This window comes from Heptranchias perlo, chromosome 3, assembly GCF_035084215.1.
Source record: "Heptranchias perlo isolate sHepPer1 chromosome 3, sHepPer1.hap1, whole genome shotgun sequence".
Taxonomy (NCBI): domain Eukaryota; kingdom Metazoa; phylum Chordata; class Chondrichthyes; order Hexanchiformes; family Hexanchidae; genus Heptranchias; species Heptranchias perlo.
Window position 1 is genome coordinate 2,691,468 of NC_090327.1, and position 20,404 is coordinate 2,711,871.

Consider the following 20,404-nt stretch of genomic DNA (forward strand, 5'->3'; position numbering starts at 1 on the left):
TATGATTCTAACCAGATTAGGATAAATTTTTTTATGCTGCGAGTTGTTCTGATCTGGAATGCGCTGCCTGAAAGGGTGGTGGAAGCAGATTCAATAGTAACTTTCAAAAGGGAACTGGATAAATACTTGAAGGGGAAAAATTTGTAGGGCTATGGGAAAGAGCAGGGGAGTGGGACTAATTGGATAGCTCTTTCAAAGAGCCAGCACAGGCACGTTGGGTCAAATGGCGTTGTTCTGTGCCCTATGATTCTAATATTGCATAATTAGAAAGAAATGGTGATTAGGATGTCTGTTGAGATCTGAAACATAGCAAATGTAAGTCCCATTTACACTAAAAACATGGAGACATTCTACATCATACATCATCACCATCCAATCTGTCACTAATATCCTACACTGAAACATGCAAATTGTGTTTCCATCAATACCAGTGACTCATATACCAGGCTTTTATACTTAGTATTTACTTAACTGAAAGGTTTCTTGTCTTTATTATCTCTCTGTGATGGAGCCCCGTAAGAGAAACCTTATCCAACTGCTATTTTAAACAGGCCTGCGCATTAAGGGATATGGGCCAAAGGCAGGTATATGGAGTTAGATCACAGATCAGCCATGATCTTATCAAATGGTCGAGCGGGCTCGAGGGGCTGAATGCCTACTCCTGTTCCTATGCGCAGAGAAGCTGTTGTGATTTTCTTGCTAGGAAAATGGCTCGTGTGGAACATAAACACTGGCATAGACCAGTCAAGCTGAATGCCTGTTTCTGTGCAGTAAATTCTATGTAATTCCATGACAAGGAGGCGGGGCCAGAAGAGGCCCAGAAAGGTTAGTAGTTTGTTTTTACTTTCCACACAAGGAAAGTTTAAGCCTACATCTGCTATAGACATCTCCCCTCCCCTTTTGCAAGGTCCTTCTGAACCCCCTCCCTCCTGACAAGTTACCACGGAGTGCTGGGGTCCATTCCTTCGGTCCCTGGCAGCGCCCACTTGCTGCCCGGCATTGTGCTCCCAACTATGGTGCAGCTGTCGCTTCCTGTCCAGGCAAATTTAAATTGAATTTAATGCCTTGAATTCATTTCTCACTCAAGTGTCAACCCATGGTGCCTTTCTTAAAAGAGGGTTTACCAACTCTTATTATTCTTACAAGCTGATCCCCTATTAGCCTCAGCAAAACTGGTGGAAGGCTGCTGCAGCTGATGTAGATCAGTGGAAGTGATGAGCGGGAGGATTGTCCTCCTCTGAGGTGTCTTCAGGGGGTGACGTCAGGAAGCACTTTTTTACACAAAGGGTAGTGGAAATCTGGAACTCTCTCCCCAAAAAGTTGTTGAGGCTGGGGGTCAATTGAAAATTTCAAAACTGAGATTGATAGATTTTTGTTAGGCAAGGGTTATAGAACCTCGGCAGGTAGATGGATTTAAGGTACAGATCAGCCATGATCTAATTGAATGGTGTAACAGGCTCTCGGGGCTGAATTGTCTATTCCTGTTCCTATGTAGGGAACCTTAAGATACTTGTGGCCACAACTCCTCAGTTTTCGAGCATGTGAGGACCCGGCTGCAGACTGCTGCTGGGGTAGTTTGATCATGCACCTGTCCTCATATATATATATATATATATTGTGTGCATATATTATACAAAGGAAGCATAGTTTTGATAGTGTTCAGTTCTGTGCACCGCACCTTAAGAAGGATATATTGGTCTTGGAGGAAGTGCAGCATGGATTTACTCAAATATACCTGGACTCCAAGGGTTAAATTACAAGGAGAGATTACACAAAGTAGGGTTGTGTTCCCTGGAATTTAGAAGATTAAGGGGTGATTCGATCGAAGTTTTCAAGATATTAAGGGGAACTGATAGGGTAGATAGAGTGAAACTATTTCTGCTGGTTGGGGAGTCTGGGACTAGGGGACAGAGCCTAAAAGATAGAGCCAGGACTTTCAGGAAACACTTCTACATGCAAAGGGTGGTAGAAGTTTGGAACTCTCTTCCACAAACAACAGTTGATGCTAGCTCAATTGTTAATTTTAAATCTGGGATTAATAGATTTTTGTTAACCAAAGGTATTAAGGGAAAAGGGACTAAGACGGGTATATGGAGTTAGGTCATCAATCAGCCATGATCACACTGAATGGCGGAACAGGCTCGAGGGGCTAAATGGCCTACACCTGTTCCTATGTTCCAATGATCCTATATTCCTATGTTTCTAGTGCTGTAAACAAACACTAATCCTGTAACAATTTGTTAACCTGGACCACAGGTTTGCTATTTCCTTTTTCAGTGCATGGATTGCCATTAGAAAGTTCAAAGGGAGAATTATGGGTAAGAGAAACTATAGGGGTTCTCTTGATCTAGGTAATTATTTTCATAATCATGTACTTACTGTATTTCAAGCTACACACCATTGAAGACTATTTGTAGCACTAGCTTGATTATAGCACCATCTGCTGGGTAAAAGTACAGTCTCAGCCGGTTTATATATAAGCAATATTTCACCATTGGTTTATTAATTTTTTGATACATTTAGGTGTAGCTTTAGAATCTAAACTTTGCTGTGAATAAATTCGAGAACCCAAAAATTCTGATTACTTGGTCCTCCACCTGCAGTTCAGTGGGCAGCACTTTTGCCTCTGGGTTAGAAGGTCATGGGTTCAAGTCCCACTCCAGAGACATGAGCACAAAATCTACACTGATATTCACAGCAGTACTGAGGGAGTGATGCACTATCAGAAGTGCTGTCTTTCAGATGAGATGGCCCTGTCTGCCCTCTTTTAGGTGGATGTAAAAGATCCCAGGGCACTATTTTGAAGAAGAGGAAGGGATTTCTCCCTGGTGTCCTGGCCAATATTTATCCCTCAACCAACATCACTAAAACAGATTACCTGGTCATTATCACAATGCTGTTTGTGGGATCTTGCTGTGCGCAAATTGGCTGCTGCGTTTCCTACATTACAACAGTGATTACATTTCAAAAGTACTTCATTGGCTGTAAAGCGCTTTGGGATGTTGTGAAAGGCGCTGTATAAATCCAAGTCTTTCTTTTCTCTAGTAGGGTCTACTGAAACACCTAATAAGGAGGTTGGTGAGGTTTCTTCTGTTTGCAACCCATAGCTGCCATTCCTAAAACAAGACGGATACATTTCTTTGGAAAATAGTACAGGTGAAGAAAATCATTTAACCCCTTCATTACAATATGCTCTTGTCAATACATTTTTTTTAGAGTTTGCCAGAGAACACGGGGTAAAGGAGCAGGAATAGAGCAAAGGAACCAGTATCGATGAGTCACCACCACAATTCTAAGAGTCGCAAAGAATGAACTAGAGGCAAATAGGAAGAACAAAAATTAATGTTAGAGGAAGGCAAGACACAGCCAATAGGCCAATCTCAATAAGGAAGATATTAGGATAAGAAACAAGAAAAGGCTGGAAAAGATCAGTAAGTCAGGCAAGTCAGATGAAAGGTCTTCAACCTGAAACGTTAACTCTGTTTCTTTCTCCACAGATGCTGCCTGACTTGCTGAGCTTTTCCAGCTTTTTCTGTTTTTATTTCAGATTTTCAGCATCCGCAGTGTTTTGCTTTTAATTTAGAATAAGAAACCATGTCCTAGAGATTCCATTGCGCCTGTAAACGGGCGCGCAGGAGTTGGGGTATGCTGCTCGTGCCTGTGTACTTGATCGAGGGACCACGTGAAATTGGTGCTGCCGGTTCATTAGCACGAGTCAGGCTTGCAGCCAGCGCTACCTACGCTATTCCTTGGCTGCATGCCTGTTTGGGGGGGGGGGGGGGGGGGGAGGGCAGGAAATCGGGCTTGACTGACACTTAAAGGCAGCCGACACTTCTTAAAGAGGAGTTGCACTGGCTGCCCACGGGTCCCCGGCTGCAGCCTCCTGCCGTCAAATTCCCGTTCCTGCCCATCGGCCAGGTAGTGGGTGTGGCTGGGTTCGGGTGGGACTGTATGAGAATTCATGCAAATGAGGCCAGGCCTCCCGTCCCCAGGTTCGCCGCCCACTTCACAACTTGCGCTCACCGTAACCACCTCCCCGCCCTTTAAAATCAGGGCCTCTGTTTCAGTAATGTTGGTTGTGGGATAAATATTGGCCAGGACACTGGGAACTCCCCTGCTCTTCTTCAAAATAGTGCCATGGGATCTTCTACGTCCACCTTTGTTTTCTGAGCTTAATTCGCGCTGGCTTAGCGACAGGATCTAATTTCCACCCCGGCTTTGAGAGGGAGACTATGGTGTTCTAAGACTCTGAAATTGTAGTGGTTTGGGCAGGTGAAACAACGCCCTCAAATTCCAAAATTAAAGAATTTATAAAATGATACACCACAGAAGGAGCCATTTGGCCCATCGTGCCTGTGCTGGTTCTCTGAAAGAGCTACCAAGTTAGTCCCACTCCCCTGTACTTTCCCATAGCCCTGCAAATTTTTCCTTTTAAGCATTTATCCGATTCCCTTTTGAAAGTTATTATTGAATCTGCTTCCACCACCCTTCCAGGCAGCGCATTCCAGATCACAACAACTCGCTGAGTAAAAAAAATTCTCCTCATCTCCCCCCTGGCTTTTTTGCTCATTATTTTAGTGTCCTCTGGTTACCGACCCTCCAGTGGAAATAGTTTCTCCATATCTACTCTATCAAAACCCCTGTTAAATATCCCCTTAATCTTCTCTGCTAAGGAGAACAACCTCAGCTTCTCTAGTCTCTCCACATAACAGAAGTCCCTCATCCCTGGTACCATTCTGGTAAAACTCCTCTGCACCCTCTCTAAGGCCTTGATATTGTTCCTAAAGCCCAGAATTGGACACAATGTTCCCGATATTACCAGGGAGGCGGGATGGCAGCGGGAGGGTGACATCCTCCCGTGGGTAACCCGCCCAGTAAAATCCATCCATTCCCCAGGCGATCACGGGTAAATTGGAGCCACTTTTAATGTGGTTTCCGGGTTTCCCATCGGAAACCTGCATAGCGGGTGGACTGCGCACCCACATCACAGGCTGTCAGCTGGAGGAGCCCTATTTAAAGGGGCAGTCCTCCAATGTTGCTCCTGGAGCAAACATCCAAAATTACACAATGGAGCAGCCCAGGGGAAAGGCTGCTCCTAGATTCAGCGATGCCTCACTCCAGGTGCTACTGGATGGGGTGAGGAGGAGGAGGGATGTATTTTACCCGGCGGACGGGAGGAAGTGGCCTGCCTCTGCCACCAAGAAGGTCTGGCTCGAGGTGGCAGAGGAGGTCACCAGCAGCAGCAACGTCTCCCGCACCTGGATACAGTGCAGGAAGCGTTTCAATGACCGAATAAGGTCAGCCAAAGCCAAAATAAGGTCATTCGCCTACACTCCGTCTTCCACATCACCGCCCCCACCCCACAACTCATTCTGCACTGCCAACACTACTCTATCCCATCACTCCTCACACCCACTCAAAGCTCATCCTCAACTTATCTGCACTTACTCACCACTTACTCACTTCCCCAGTACTCATCCCACCACTATCATTCAGCCCAATCCTCATACAATGTCATGGCTCTGTCTCATACTCCCCCTCTAATGCATCTCTTTCATGGTCAGCCTCACCCAAACCAATTCAGCGGATGGCCACGTCACCATCACTCACTCTCTACTTTCTCCCCTTAAAGGAGGAGAGCCCAGAATGCACGGGACAGGGTGGGGACCGGAGGGGGGCCGCAACATCAGGTCATTCTCACAGATGCGGAGCAGGAGGCGCTGGAACTGAGCCGTACCCTCGAGTGCCTGTCCGGCGGGGACACCAAGACTGGCACCCGACAAACGTCTGGTGACAGAACTTTAACATTCAGCACACACAATAGATGTTAACATGCCTTGCCATCTTCAGCACCTCAACATCTGACATCATGCTTAATATTGCCTTCTGTTCTCTTACAGGGCCTATAGCGACCGTCGTGACGGCGGAGGGAGATTCCTCAGAGGACCTGCCGACCTCTAAGGGGGCACCGTCACATCTGAGTGAGACATCCACCAGCGCAGATACACACACCTCGGTGGTTCCCGTCCTCAGTTAGTTGGGGTTGCACATGGTGAGTCACCACACACATGAGCACGAGCAGACACTAGTGGCAAGGGCAGCTGTGGAGAGTCCGCGTCGGTGGGAGCAGTCTTCTCCAGGTTCTGCTCAGCTGGACACAGATGCTGAAACCTGGGGGCCATCCATGAAAAGGAGAATGATCGAGGGGCAGCAGCACATTTGCAAGGTGCTGGAACAGGTGCCACGCGCACTCTCCACAATTGCGCAGAGGATGGAGGAGTCCAACTCTTGCATGAGTGGAATGGTGGCACAGGTAAGGGAGGGCATCTCTGAGATACTGTCACAGGGACGTGAGGGCATCTCTGACATAGTGTCGCAGGTAAGTGCGGGAATGTCTGCGATGGAGTGAAGGCTAGCCTCCATGGAGCTTCAAGCACGGCTCACCAATGAGTCCATTGAGGCCCTGACAACGGCCCTTCGGACTTAGGGTGAACAACATTCTGCCGCCTTAAACAGGCAGGAAGGTACTCTGGCACTGGCCTTACAAGGCTTCACACGTCCTCCACACTGTCGTCCAGCAGAGTGGTAGGAGTGGTGTGGGCCTGGCCCAGGGGAGGAAAGATGGCGAAAGGGGACATGGAAGTGGGGACGCCATTCAAAGCACTCCCAAGTCTCACCCGTTGCCCCTTTCTCAACCAGTACCCGCACTGCTGCCTCCTCTCCAGGTGGCCGAATCTGCCCCTGCACAGGTGCAGGTGGAGCAGTCTTTGGAGGGGCCCTCACGGGCACCAAATCCCAGAGGGCGTAGGCCCAAAGCATCTAATCGGTCAGGGCTTGAACAAGAGCAACCTGCCACTACCTCTGCTGCAGCCACAGGGGATGCACCATGTAGAAGTAGTCATAAGCGAAAGGCGAAGGTTTTGTGAGCACAAAAGGGATGCACGTGGGTTTTTGACAGTTTGTCATGTTTTTTTATTCATTTTTGCTTTTTGTCAATCGCACATTAAATATTATTATTGTCACCATTACTGCGACATCTTTGCCATTCTTGACTGGCTTGTTTAATAAGGCACTTTCATGAGGTTCACCATGAATGCCCACACTTGATGTCACCCATTGGGTCACTCAACAGTGGGTGTGTGTGTAGTTTCGGGACTGTTTTGTGCAGGGGGCGGGGTGGGGGGGGTGTTGCTGGTGTAGCCGCTGCTCTGTCCAGGTGGTGAGGACTGGACTTTTCACACCGTCTGATGTTAGGAAAACCGTTCACATATCAGTGACTCACTGGCCTCACGACCAGCCAGGTGAACCGCTGTTCTGCCCATGGGTTGCTCCTCCTCCTCTGCCTCCTCCTCCTCCGCCTCTTCCTTGTCCTCATCCTCCTCCTCAATGTGAGCGGCAGATGTGGATGGGGCCTTCTCCAGCGGCACCCCTCTCTGTTGTGCCACGTTGTGCAGGGCACAACAGACGACTATAATGTGTCCCACTTTGTCTGGTGCGTATTGAAGAGCTCCCCCAGAACAATCAAGGCACCTGAAGCGGATCTTGAGCAGCCCTATAGCATGCTCAATTGTAGACCTAGTAGCGATGTGGCTGTCGTTATATTGACGCTGTTGCTTGGTGATGGGGTTCCTCAGAGGTGTCAGGAGTATCCATTGACCCCAAGGAGCAAGCCCTTGCGGGTGTTAGGTGCGTGGAAGTGAGGCGGGATGTTGGACTCCCGGAGGATGAAGGAATCGTGGCAGCTGTCAGGGTATCTGGCGCACAGGTGAAGGAATCTCTTGCATTGGTCACAGATGAGCTGAGTGTTGATGGAGTGATAGCCCTTCCTGTTGATGAACAGTCCTGGCTCATGTGGAGGTGGTCGTACTGCTATATGGGTGCAATCGATTACACCCTGCACCAGTGGGAAGCCAGCCACGGTGTGGAATCCCACTGCCCTGTCCGTCTGGCTGAGGTCATCCATGGGGAAGTTGACATAGTGCGAGGCCCTGCGAAACAAGCCGTCGGTGACCTGCCTTATGCACGTGTGTGCAGATGTCTGAGAGACCCCGGCGATGTCTCCGGTGGCTCCCTGGAACGATCTGGAGGCGAAGAAGTTGAGGGCAGTGGTGACTTTGACATCGACAGGTAAGGAGATGCTGCTCAGGTCAGCCGGGAGCAGCTCGGCATGAAGGAGGCTGCAGGTGTCCGCGACTACCTGGTGACTGACTCTGAGCCTCCGTATCATTGCTCCTCAGAGAGGTCCAGGAAGCTGAGCCTCGGTCTGTAGACCCTGTTGCGAGGGTAGTGCCTCCTGCGACGTCGCTCTCTCTGTTGTTGCCCTCCGTGCTGTTATGCAGTTGCCTGTGGTGCAACACTGTTGTGGAGCTCCACGTGGCAGATTTGGATGGCGTGCCTGGCCAGGCTGGTGATGTTGCTCGTCCTCGGATGAAGTGATGAATGCAGCCATGGCGCCCCCCCCCCATCCTGACGGTGTGAGTTTGAGGGGTCCGCAAAATAGGTAAATGTGTTTGCACAGCAGAGTTTTGGGTATAAATTAAGAATTTTGAGTGGAAACACAAAGGTCTTGCAGCCAAAACTTTGTCTGAAGTGACAGAGTGCCCTGCTGCAATAAATGAGTTTTTCCCCCCATCTGTCAAATAATCCTTTGCATCTCCCACTGGCTGCTGGCTGAAACACGTCTGCTCCAACAGGGAGTGTTTCCCACAGCACGGGAAACACTCTGAGGATTCTTCAAAATTGCACCCCTGTCAAAATCTCCACTCAATGAGGTCTCCCAAGTACCTCAACTATCTGCCTAACTATGTAAATGATCATACCGCTGGCTTTAATTGCCGGTGGGAGTCCCACATTCGGGAGGTTCGCGCACACCCGAACGCGCGCACTCCGGGTTTCCGCCATTTTACAAGCCCCCCCCCGCCCCCAACACACCCGCTCCGCCATCCGAAAATTGGCCCCAATACTTCAGCTGAGGTCTAACCCGTGATTTATAAAGGTTTACCATAACTTCCTTTCTTTTGTACTCTATGCCTCTATTTATAAAGCCAAGGATCCAGTATTCTTTCTTAACAGCTTTATCAACTTGTCCTGCCACCTTCGAAGATTTGTGAATTAAGGATAAAAAATTAAAGAAACTATTTTCCCCCAATTCTAGAGGATTTTCCCATCAAAAAAGTCAAATAAATACTGGTATCATTTTAGTTTAGTTATAGTTTAATCAAACAATAGTGCAGCTTAAAGATTATTATTTGGTTCAGTACATTGATCTAACTCCATGTATTTGTGAGGGATGGTGCTTCAAAAGTTGCATAGCATATTTTCCAGTGAAATGCCAAAATAATATTTTAACACTCATTTTAACTAATAAATTTGCTGTTGATAAAAGATTAGGTTCATGGCAGAAAATTAACCATCATGAGACATTGAGGGACGATTTTTCTTGTTTGCCATTTATAGCAAAAGTGTAAATACATTCTTTATTCTCATGTTTAAAATTTAGCCACCAATCCTACCCATCATCTCTTAATGAATCAAAAGCTAAAATCAATTAGGTTCCAGTAACAAGTTAAAATTACACACAATTGTAAAGGTTTACCATAACTTCCTTTCTTTTGTACTCTGTCTCTATAATTATTACTTTTAATTAAAATAAAATAAAAAGGGGATGCACAACAAACCCTCTATATGGCTCAATAATTTTTATGTTACATCTTTACGACCACTCAACTGAATTGTGTCTTCAGTCAGAAGCAGATGCCTTTACAGTTCTCACTGTACTTTGATGTGTTTGTCAGAAGTGGGCATTGTGCCGAGTGTGGTTCCACATCTTCAGCTTTCTCCACTTCTTTGTTTTGATTGAAGATGTCTGATCAGACGATCATTCCTTGTAAGATCTGCTGGCAATTCTTTTGCCTGAAATACAAAGTGCAAATTGAGACTTCCGTTCTATTTCAGCTTGGCTGATCCTCCCAGTATGGGGTCAGCTGCTGTGGAAGATTATACGCAGATGCCAGCACTGGTAATAAATAGAAGTTGCAACAGGGAAACAGGCCATTTGGCCCGACCTGTCCGTGTCAGGGTTTACCCTCCATGCAAGCAAATAGTTCTGGTCACATTTACCCACTCTGATCCCAAATTCCTTCAGCCCCTTTTCCTTCATCCACCTGGTAAGCAGGTTCTCAGAACATGTAACACTTAAAGCAGTAGTCTACCACATGGCATGTAGAATCATATAGCACAGAAGGAGGCTATTCAGCCCATCGTTACTGTGCCGGCTCTTTGAGAGAGCTATCCAATTAGTCCTACTCCTCCTGTTCTTTCCCCATAACCCCACAAATGTTTCCCCTTCAAGCATTTATCCAATTCCCTTTTCAAAGCAGAATTGACCAAGTGCTCATTTCACAACATGAAGCATTCTGCTGAACTATTTCTATCTATTTAAAAGAAACCAGCAAATAAAATATATTGACATTTCAATGCATTAACAAGGAACTAAATTAATCTTGGTCAATAAGTAATATTTTCAAGTAAAATAATAATGAATAATTAAATTTAAAAGATTGGAATTTGTAACTTTAAAGATGATGATACCTGGGCCTAGCATCTATGACGCAACTTAAAGGCAGCTACCACCTCTTACAGTGGAGGAGCAGACACCAGGGAAACACCTCTGAGTAAAGATATGGCTGAAGCAACTAGTGAGATGGCACCATGTTTCTCTAATACTGCTTTGGAGGCCCTGGAGCGGGCAGTGGACAGGAGGAGGGACATCCTCTTCCTCCTAGGGGTAGGCATCTAATCTGCCATGATTGGGAAGAAATTACAGAGCATGTGAATGCCAGGAGCATTGCACCCAGCACATGGCTGCAATACCGGAAGAAATTCAGTGATCTAACTAGAGTTGTTAAGGTAAGAATACTTCACTGCACCTCCTTCTCCTCATACTCACACACTCACCACTATTACAATCTTCACATATCCACAACTCACATCTCACCTGCTGACTATCAGCTATTCCACCATGATAGCCACATTCTTTAAACACTTCACAAGACTTTCACTAACACACTCCCATCTTTCTTGCAGGAGAAGGTTGCACACAACTCCAGCAGGCTGGCACCGGAGGAGGAAGAGCCCGCCTGCACATGCTCTGCCCCCTCAAAGAACGAGTGCTTGCCATCATGGGCAGGGGCAGAGTCGAGGTGATAGCGAATGGCAACAGGAGGAGATGTCACGCAGGGTCTCTTCACACCTTATCCTCTTTATCCCTTCTGACTTCTCCCTCAGCCCACACACACCTCATGACAAGTTGCAGATGCTTTCACCACCCACTTCTCTCTCTCTGCTCTCCCTTCACACCACAAGCTAACCCCTGTCGCTCTCTTTCATTTCAGCTGCTGATAATGTGGAAGCCTATTACTATCCTCCACATTGTTTACTACATTTTCAACTTTCGTGTCATCTGCAAACTTTGAAATTACCCAAGTCCAGGTAATTAATATATATCAAAAAGAGCAGTGGTCCTAACACTGACCCCTGGGGAACACCACTGTATACTTCCCTCCAGTCTGAAATACAACCGTTCACCACTACTCTCTGCTTTCTGTCCCCGAGCCAATTATGAATCCACACTGCCACTGTCCCTTTAATCCCATGGGCTTTAATTTTGCTAACAAGGCTATTATGTGGTACTTTATCAAATGCCTTTTGAAAGTCCATATATACACCAACCACACTACCCTCATCAACCCTCTACATTGCTTCATCAAAGAACTCAATCAAGTTAGTCAAGCATGATTTTCCTTTAACAAATCTGTGCTGATTTTCATTTATTAACCCATACTTTTCCAAGTGCCAATTCGTTTTGTCCCTGTAATTGCCAGGTTTATCCCTCTCCCCTTTTTTGAACAGGAGTGTAATATTTGCAATCCTCCAATCCTCCGGCACCGTCCCCATACCTAATAAGGATTAGAAGATTGTGGCCAGAGCCTCCGGAATTTCCACCCTTACTTCCCTCAGTAACCTACGATGCATCTCATCTGGACTTTTCTACCTTGAGTACTGCCAATCTTTTAAGTACCTCCTCTTTATCTATTTTTATCCTATCCAATATCACTACTACCTCCTCCTTTACTGCTACAAAGACATCATCCTCTTCTCTAGTGAAGACAGATGCAAAGTATTCATTTAGTAAAAGAAAGACTTGCAATTATATAGCGCATTTCACAACCTCAGGACATCCCAAAGCATTTTACAATCAATGAAGTACTTTTTGAAGTGCAGACATTGTTGTAATGTAGGAAACGCAGCAGCCAATTTGCACACAGCAAGGTCCCACAAACAGCAATGTAATAATGACCAGATAATCTGTTTTTTTAGTGATGATGGTTGATGGATAAATATTGGCCAGGACACCGGGGAGAACTCCCCTGCTGTTCTTCGAATAGTGCCATGGGATCTGTTATGTCCACCTAAGAGGGCAGATGGGGCCTCGGTTTAACGTCTCATCCGAAAGACGGCACCTCCGATGGTGCAGCACTCCCTCAGAACTGCACTGGAGTCTCAACCTGCATTATATGCTCAAGTCTCTGGAGTGGGACGTGAACCCACAACCTTCTAACTCAGAGGTGAGAGTCCTAACCACTGAGCCACAGCTGACATTCCTCAGCCATGCCCTCTGCCTCCACAAGAAGATCTCCTTTTTTGTCCCTAATCGGTCCCACGCTTCCTTTGACTACCCTTTTACTATTTATATGTTTATAAAAGTCTTTTGGGTTCCTTTTATGTTAGCCGCTAATCTATTCTCATACTCTCTCTTTTGTTATAAATTGGTAGCCAAGTGGTGAAGGATAGAATACTAGAGACTGATCTTCAGTTGCTTCGAAGCCTTTATTACAGAAATCAACACAACCCACACCCTCGATAAGCTCTCTTATAAATGGATAAAAGAGAGTCCCCAATTGATATGCACCACCTGGCAATTAACACTAATTGATATAAATCACATGGATACAATTAACATCTTTATTCCCTTTTTGAGATCTCCTTGGTACTTTCTGTATTTAGCCTAGTTCTCTACTATACTATGAACCTTACATTTGTCATGAGCCTCCTTTTTCTGTTTCATTTTAATCTATATCTTTAGTCACCAGAGTGCTGTAGTTTTGGATGCCCTTCCTTACCTCCTCGTAGGGATGTGTCTTTTCTGTACCCGAACCATCTCCTCCTTAAAGGTCTCCCATTGCTCATTTACTGTTTTGACTACTAATTTTTGATTCCAAATCACCTGGGCAAGATCCCTTTTTAACTCACTGAAATTTGCCCTCCTCCAGTTAAGCATTTTCACATTTGATTGTTCCTTGTCCTTTTCCATAACTATTCTAAACTTAATGACAGAGCTAAGCGATTCCACAACCAACGGATCAGATCAAAGCTCTGCAGTCCTGCCACATCCAGTCATGAATGGTGGTGGACAATTAAACAACTAATGGGAGGAGGAGGCTCTGTAAACATCCCCATCCTCAATGATGGCGGAGTCCAGCACATGAGTGCAAAAGACAAGGCTGAAGCATTTGCAACCATCTTCAGCCAGAAGTGACGAGTGGATGATCCATCTCAGCCTCCTCCCGATATACCCACCATCACAGAAGCCAGTCTTCAGCCAATTCGATTCACTCCAGGTGATATCAAGAAACGGCTGAGTGCACTGGATACTGCAAAGGCTATGGACCCCGACAACATCCCAGTTGTAGTGCTGAAGACTTGTGCTCCAGAACTAGCTGCGCCTCTAGTCAAGCTGTTCCAGTACAGCTACAACACTGACATCTACCCGACAATGTGGAAAATTGCCCAGGTATGTCCTGTCCACAAAAAGCAGGACAAATCCAATCCGGCCAATTACCGCCCCATCAGTCTACTCTCAATCATCAGCAAAGTGATGGAAGGTGTCGCGACAGTGCTATCAAGCGGCACTTACTCACCAATAACCTGCTCACCGTGCTCAGTTTGGGTTCCGCCAGGACCACTCGACTCCAGACCTCATTACAGCCTTGGTCCAAACATGGACAAAAGAGCTGAATTCCAGAGGTGAGGTGAGAATGACTGCCCTGACATCAAGGCAGCATTTGACCGAGTGTGGCATCAAGGAGCCCTAGTAAAATTGAAATCAATGGGAATCGGGGAAAACTCTCCAGTGGCTGGAGTCATACCTAGCACAAAGGAAGATGGAAGTGGTTGTTGGAGGCCAATCATCTCAGCCCCAGGACATTGCTGCAGGAGTTCCTCAAGGCAGTGTCCTAGGCCCAACCATCTTCAGCTGCTTCATCAATGACCTTCCCTCCATCATAAGGTCAGAAATGGGGATGTTCGCTGATGATTGCACTGTGTTCAGTTCCATTTGCAACCCCTCAAATAATGAAGAAGTCCGTGCCCACGTGCAGCAAGATCTGGACAACATCCAGGCATGGGCTGATAAGGGGCAAGTAACATTCGCGCCAGACAAGTGCCAGGCAATGACCATCTCCAACAAGAGAGAGTCTAACCACTTCCCCTTGACATTCAATGGCATTACCATCGCCGAAAGCCCCACCATCAACATCCTGGGGGTCATCATTGACCAGAAACTTAACTGGACCAGCCATAAAAAATACTGTGGCAACAAGAGCAGGTCAGAGGCTGGGTATTCTGCGGCGAGTGACTCACCTCCTGACTCCCCAAAGCCTTTCCACCATCTACAAGGCACAAGTCAGGAGTGTGATGGAATATTCTCCACTTGCCTGGATGAGTGCAGCTCCAACAACACTCAAGGAGCTCGACACCATCCAGAACAAAGCAGCCCGCTTGATTGGTACCCCATCCACCACCCTAAATATTCACTCCCTTCACCGGCGCACCGTGGCTGCAGTGTGTACCATCCACAGGATGCACTGCAGCAACTCGCCAAGGCTTCTTCAACAGCACCTCCCAAACCCACGACCTTTACCACCTAAAAGGACAAGAGTAGCAGGCACATCGGAACACCACCACCTGCACGTTCCCCTCCAAGTCACATACCATCCCGACTTGGAAATATATCACCGTTCCTTCATTGTTGCTGGGTCAAAATCCTGGAACTCCCTTCCTAACAGCACTGTGGGAGAACCTTCACCACACGGACTGCAGTGGTTCAAGAAGGCAGCTCACCACCACCTTCTCAAGGGCAATTCGGGATGGGCAATAAATGCTGGCCTCGCCAGCGACGCCCACATCCCATGAACGAATATAAAAAAAAATTATGTTCACCGTTCCCCAAATGCTCCCCCACTGAAACGTGCTCCAGCTGCCCCACTTCATTCCCCAGAACGAGATCCAGCACTGTTTCCTTCCAGGTTGGGCTGGAAACACACTTTTCCAGAAAGTTCTCTTGAGCACATTTCAGGAATTCCGCTCCCTCTTTGCACTTTATACTGCTTCTGTCCCAGTCTATATTGGGATAATTGAAGTCCCCCATTATCACTACTCTATAGTTCTTGCATCTTTCTGTAATTGGCCTGCAAATTTGCTCCTCTCTCTCCTTCCCACTATTTGGTGGCCTATAATATATACCCAGTCGTGTAATAGCTCCTCTATTGTTCCTTAATTCTAACCAAATGGATCCAGTCTTTGACCCCCAACCACATCATCCCTTTTCAGTGCTATAATAGTTTCTTTGATCAATAATGCCCCCTTTTCTTTCCGTCCCTTTCTTTCCTGAATACCTTGCAGCCAGGAATATTAAGTACCCAATTCTCCCCTTCTTTGAGCCAGGTCTCTGTTATTGCCACTATATCGTAGTCCCATGTGGCGACTTGAGTTTGCAGCTCACCAACCTTATTTACCACACTATGTGATTTACACACATGCACTCCAATCTCAGTTTAGACTGCCTCGCATTCGTTCCCTGCCTGATCCCTCCTATTTCTGAACTATTCTTTACTCTAGTGCTACTTGTCCTCCCAGTCCTCTGTGCTCCTCGCTAACGTTTCCTCCTGGTGCCCATCACCCTGCCAAATTAGTTTAAATCATCTGCCACAGCACTAGTTAACCTCCCCGTGAGGACATTGCTGTGTTGAGGTGCAACCCGTCCATCTTGAACAGATCCCCCCTGCCCCAGAACTGGTCCCAATGCCCCAGGAATCTGAAGCCTTCCCTCCTGCACCGTTGCTCCAGCCACACATTAACCTGTCTTATCCTACTATTCCTATACTTTCTAGTGCGTGGCACTATCCAGAGATTATTACCTTTGAGGTCCCGCTTTTTAACTTCCTCCCTAGCTCCTGAAACTCTGACTGCAGGACCTCGACCCTTTTCCTTCCTTTGTCATTGGTTCCCACATGGACCACGACTTCTGGCTGTTCCCCTTCCCCCCTCAAAATGTTCTGCACCCTCTCAGCAATGTCCTTTACCCTGGCACCAGAGAGGCAACGCACCTGCGGGACTCACGTTGGCGGTTACAGAAACACCTCTCTATTCCCCTGATTATCGAACCCCCATAACAACTGCATTTCTTTTACCCCCGCCCCCCCCCAACCCCGTGCAGCCGAGTCTCCCATGGTGTTGCAGGTTTGCTCCTGACTGTACTCCCCCGAGGTGTCAACACCCTCATCGGTATTCAACACTGCCTGCCTGTTCCTCCTAGTCTGTCTTGTGGTCACCCACACCCTCTCCGCCTGAACTCTCTGTAGTTGCAGGGCGACCACCTCCTGAAACTTGTTATCCACAAAACTCTCAGCTTCCCGTATGCACTGTAGTGACGCCAGCCTCCCCTCAAGCTCAGAAACTCTGAGCTCAAGCTTGAGCAGTTGGCGGCACTTCCTGCACTGTTCCAGCCCAGGCCGAGATGCTGCAGCCTGCAGCCGGGCCCCCAAGACTCAGAGCTGCTCATGGTCATCCTCCACGGCCATCTGAAGGGTCTCAATGGAAGCTCAGCAGCCTTCCACATCCCAAGCTAATAGACACTGAGGAAATACTTCGTAGCAGCACCAGCATAGGGAAAGGAACATAAAAGACAGACATTAAGGGGCTGGTACAAGGTTGATTCTTAATTATTTCTGTAAACTATCACGTAGAGATGCAATTAAATTTTGTTCTGGATTTGCTGTTGGGGTTTATCTTTGTAGTGAAGTGAGGCCAAGACCCATAAGTTGGGACTGAAGGAAGGCAATTCGATGGTGGTTCTAAGGATTGTGGGACTGTTGGTGAATTGGGGATGGGAGGGCTGATTTAGGTGAAGCGCTCCTTGGTGAACACGTGACTGAGAGCTCTGGTACGTAGTGGCACCGGTGGTCGATGCCTCTCCTCCTCTTCCTGCACCCCCTCCTCTTCCTGCTCCTCCTCCTCCTCCTGCACTTGTTGCTGCCCAGGTGACGGAAAACGCTCAGGGGAATACTGCAAAACTTCTCCGGAACGGTTCAGGCAGCGGAAGCATTATTTGAGCACACCGATTGTTTGGCCAATGATGTTTCTCGTGGCAGCATGGCTCTCGTTGTAGGCCTGCTCTGCAGCTGTGCGTAGGTTCCTGACATGTCTGGAGGGGATAGCCCTTGCTGCCCAATAGCCAGCCTGTAACGTGACGGCCTGATTGGAATAAAGGCAGCACAGAGGATTTGCGCAGGATGAAAGAGTCATGACTGCTGCCAGGATAGCAGGCCCAGACCTGCATGATGCTCCGCCTATGGTCGGAAATCAGCTGTACATTGAGGGAGTGGAATCCCTTTCGACTGATAAAGATGCTATGCTGATGATAGGGTAGCATGCAAGGCAATGTGCCTGCAGACTATGGCTCCTTGCACCCTGGGGAAGCCTACGATGCGGGCGAAGCCTAATGCCCTCTCGTCCTGCTTCATTTTGAGAAGGAAGTGCAGCTGTTCCTCCTGGCGCAGAGAGCCTCGGTGACCTCCCTTATACAGTGGTGGACTGCGAATTGGGAGATGTCGCTGATGCCACCTGTTGCAGCCTGAAAGGAGCCCAGAGCTTAAAAGGTAAGGGCTATGGTGACCTTCACAACCACAGGGTGTGCTGTCCATGCCCTGGTGCGAAGCTCGGGTTGTGGCAACAGTAGGTGATATAGCTCGGTGACAGACTACTTGGTGAAGCGAAGGTGCCTGAGACATTGCTGCTAAGTAAATTTAATGTAGGAGAGCTCTCTGAATACCGGCTACGGGTATGGCCTCCTGCGCACTGCCCTCCTCCTCCTCCTCCTCCTCCCTCTTGTGACAGCTGCTCCTGCTCTTTGGTGTCTTCCTTGCTGCTCCCCATCGTCCTTCAGCCCTGAAGGCAGCCCTAAAGATCACCCATGATTGCAGTCCAACTATCTATGATGCAGCCAACAAAGGTGTAATACCAGCAAAATCTTTGTTTACACAAAGTGAACTTTCCAGTGTGATAAAACACACCAAAAAACACCCAGATGTTAACCAGCAGCCTGAAATGAGAAATCAGCAACTAACCTGCAAGTGCTACATGATCCCTTTAAATAATGCTGGTGGGTGAGGGGTCCTTCCTACCGGTTAGTGCCACGAGTTGCAGGGCGAGTTCAGCAGGTGGCAAATGAAGCGCTGGGGCGATTGATAATGGAAAAACGGGTCCTATAAGAAGCGCAGGCCTCTCATTTAAATAAATGATTCCCTCTTCTAAATGTTCCCGATGTGTGCTCCTGATGCCACCTTCACCAATATGGCGGGTGATGCATTCCAGCCGGAAATGTGCGCACGTTTCCTGTCCGCCATATTGGGGCCTTAGTAGGCCAGTGAGCACCCGAAAAACGGGCGCTGCGTGGCTGAAGTTCGAGGCCTTACAAACATCATGAAATAGAAGGCAAAGGTAAGTGCCTATTACCGTGTTCCTTAGACTTGGATCTGCTCCAAAATCAATGAGAAGGGCCACTGTTCTCACACTGCCTCCTAAAACCGCAGCATGGAGAGCTGTTGTTCCATTCTGTTAGTGCAAACAAAAAGTGATTAATAGTCTCTCCAGTGTTCAATGGACCTGCACTGCACCAATTAAAACATATATTATCTAATTCTCTATAGCTATGTACATTTTAACTGCCCACCAGTTTCTGCCAGGTGGGTAAGGTTAAAATCACCACTAATGCTACAAAGCAGTAACTGGTTAAGTGCTTGTCTTCTTGACTGGGGAAATGGGGCATGGCATACGGGAAGGAGTTCAAAGAGTGGGGGGGGGAATAACTTAGAAAAAACTTTTAAATGGGATAAAAGTAAAATAAAAAGTTGAAAAAGAGCAAATCATTCAGTACATATGCTTATTTTAAACAATATTGAATACTTTAAATGAGGTTATAGGAAACTAATCTATAAAAGTAATTTTACAAGTCAATGTTGCCAGCAGAGAGCCTCATCCCACTGCCAGTTCAAATGAGAAAGTCAGTCACATGCTGCCCACTATTTTCCCACCATTAACAGTTTTAAAATGGCCCCTTTAAGGCCAAAAGCAGCCAGAGGTATTTCTGGGATTAATTCTCTAATTGTCCTTTTACGTTACAGGGCTGCTTTTGATGGCAAGAGTTGTTAGGTGGAGAATTAAGGAACCAAGCACCAGAGGAAAAGATATAAAAAAAAACCTTCCTTGGAAACTAGATTTCCTGGATGCTTCCAACAGCATAAAGCTGCAAGCAGAAAAAGCAAATGGTTGCCCCTGGCAGCACAAACATTGGATCTACCACCTTGATTGCACCCATACAGACCAAACAAGCAGCTTTGCCACCCCACATGGGGGAAGGTCCGGACCAGAAATGACACAGTTGAGAACGGTGTAGTGTAGTGCTTGTATTACTGGACTTATAATCCAGCAGGCCTGAACTAACAATCCAGAAAATGTGAGTTCAAATCCCACCATGGCAGTTTGAGAATTTGAATTGAATTTTTAAAAATCTGGAAATAAAAAGCTGGAATCAGTAAAAGTGGCCATGAAGCTGTTGGATTGTCATAAAAACCCAACTGGTTCACAAATGTCCTTTAGGACCCAACCCGGTCTGGCCAATATGTGATTTCAGTCCCACTGGCTGACTCTCAACAGCCCTTTGAAGTGGCCCAGCAAGCCACTCAGTTGTATCAAAACCTCTACATTGCAGCGGTTCAGGAGGAAAGCCCACCACTATCTTCTCAGGGCAATTAGGGAAGGCCAATAAATGCCGGCCTTGCCAGCGATGCCCACATCCCGAGAACGAATGAAAAATCGGTGAATCAGTTCTGAAAAGAGACTTCCATACAGTGCAGTTAATAGTAACTGATAGAGCGCTCCTAAAAGAATTGGAAGATTTCACGATTCAATGGGAAGTAAAAGAGATAGATTTGGGAAAGGAAAAGGTGAAAATGGTTAGATTGGATGAAGGAACCTAGATAACAGCAAATTGAATAAGCGAAATGGC

General features: G+C 47.0%; 1 protein-coding gene across 1 annotated transcript in view; it reads right to left on the reverse strand.

The window, feature by feature from the left end:
- Nucleotides 1-9,233: 9,233 nt before the first annotated feature.
- Nucleotides 9,234-20,404, reverse strand: part of ankrd29 (ankyrin repeat domain 29) — an 86,161-nt gene continuing 74,990 nt past the window's right edge. Inside the window, exons 9-10 of the mRNA XM_067977699.1 lie at nt 18,853-18,951; nt 9,234-9,912 (exon numbers count right to left, since the gene is read on the reverse strand). Coding sequence (XP_067833800.1) covers nt 9,829-9,912; nt 18,853-18,951 — 183 coding nt within the window. The 3' untranslated portion in view covers nt 9,234-9,828. The remainder of the gene's footprint in view (nt 9,913-18,852; nt 18,952-20,404) is intronic.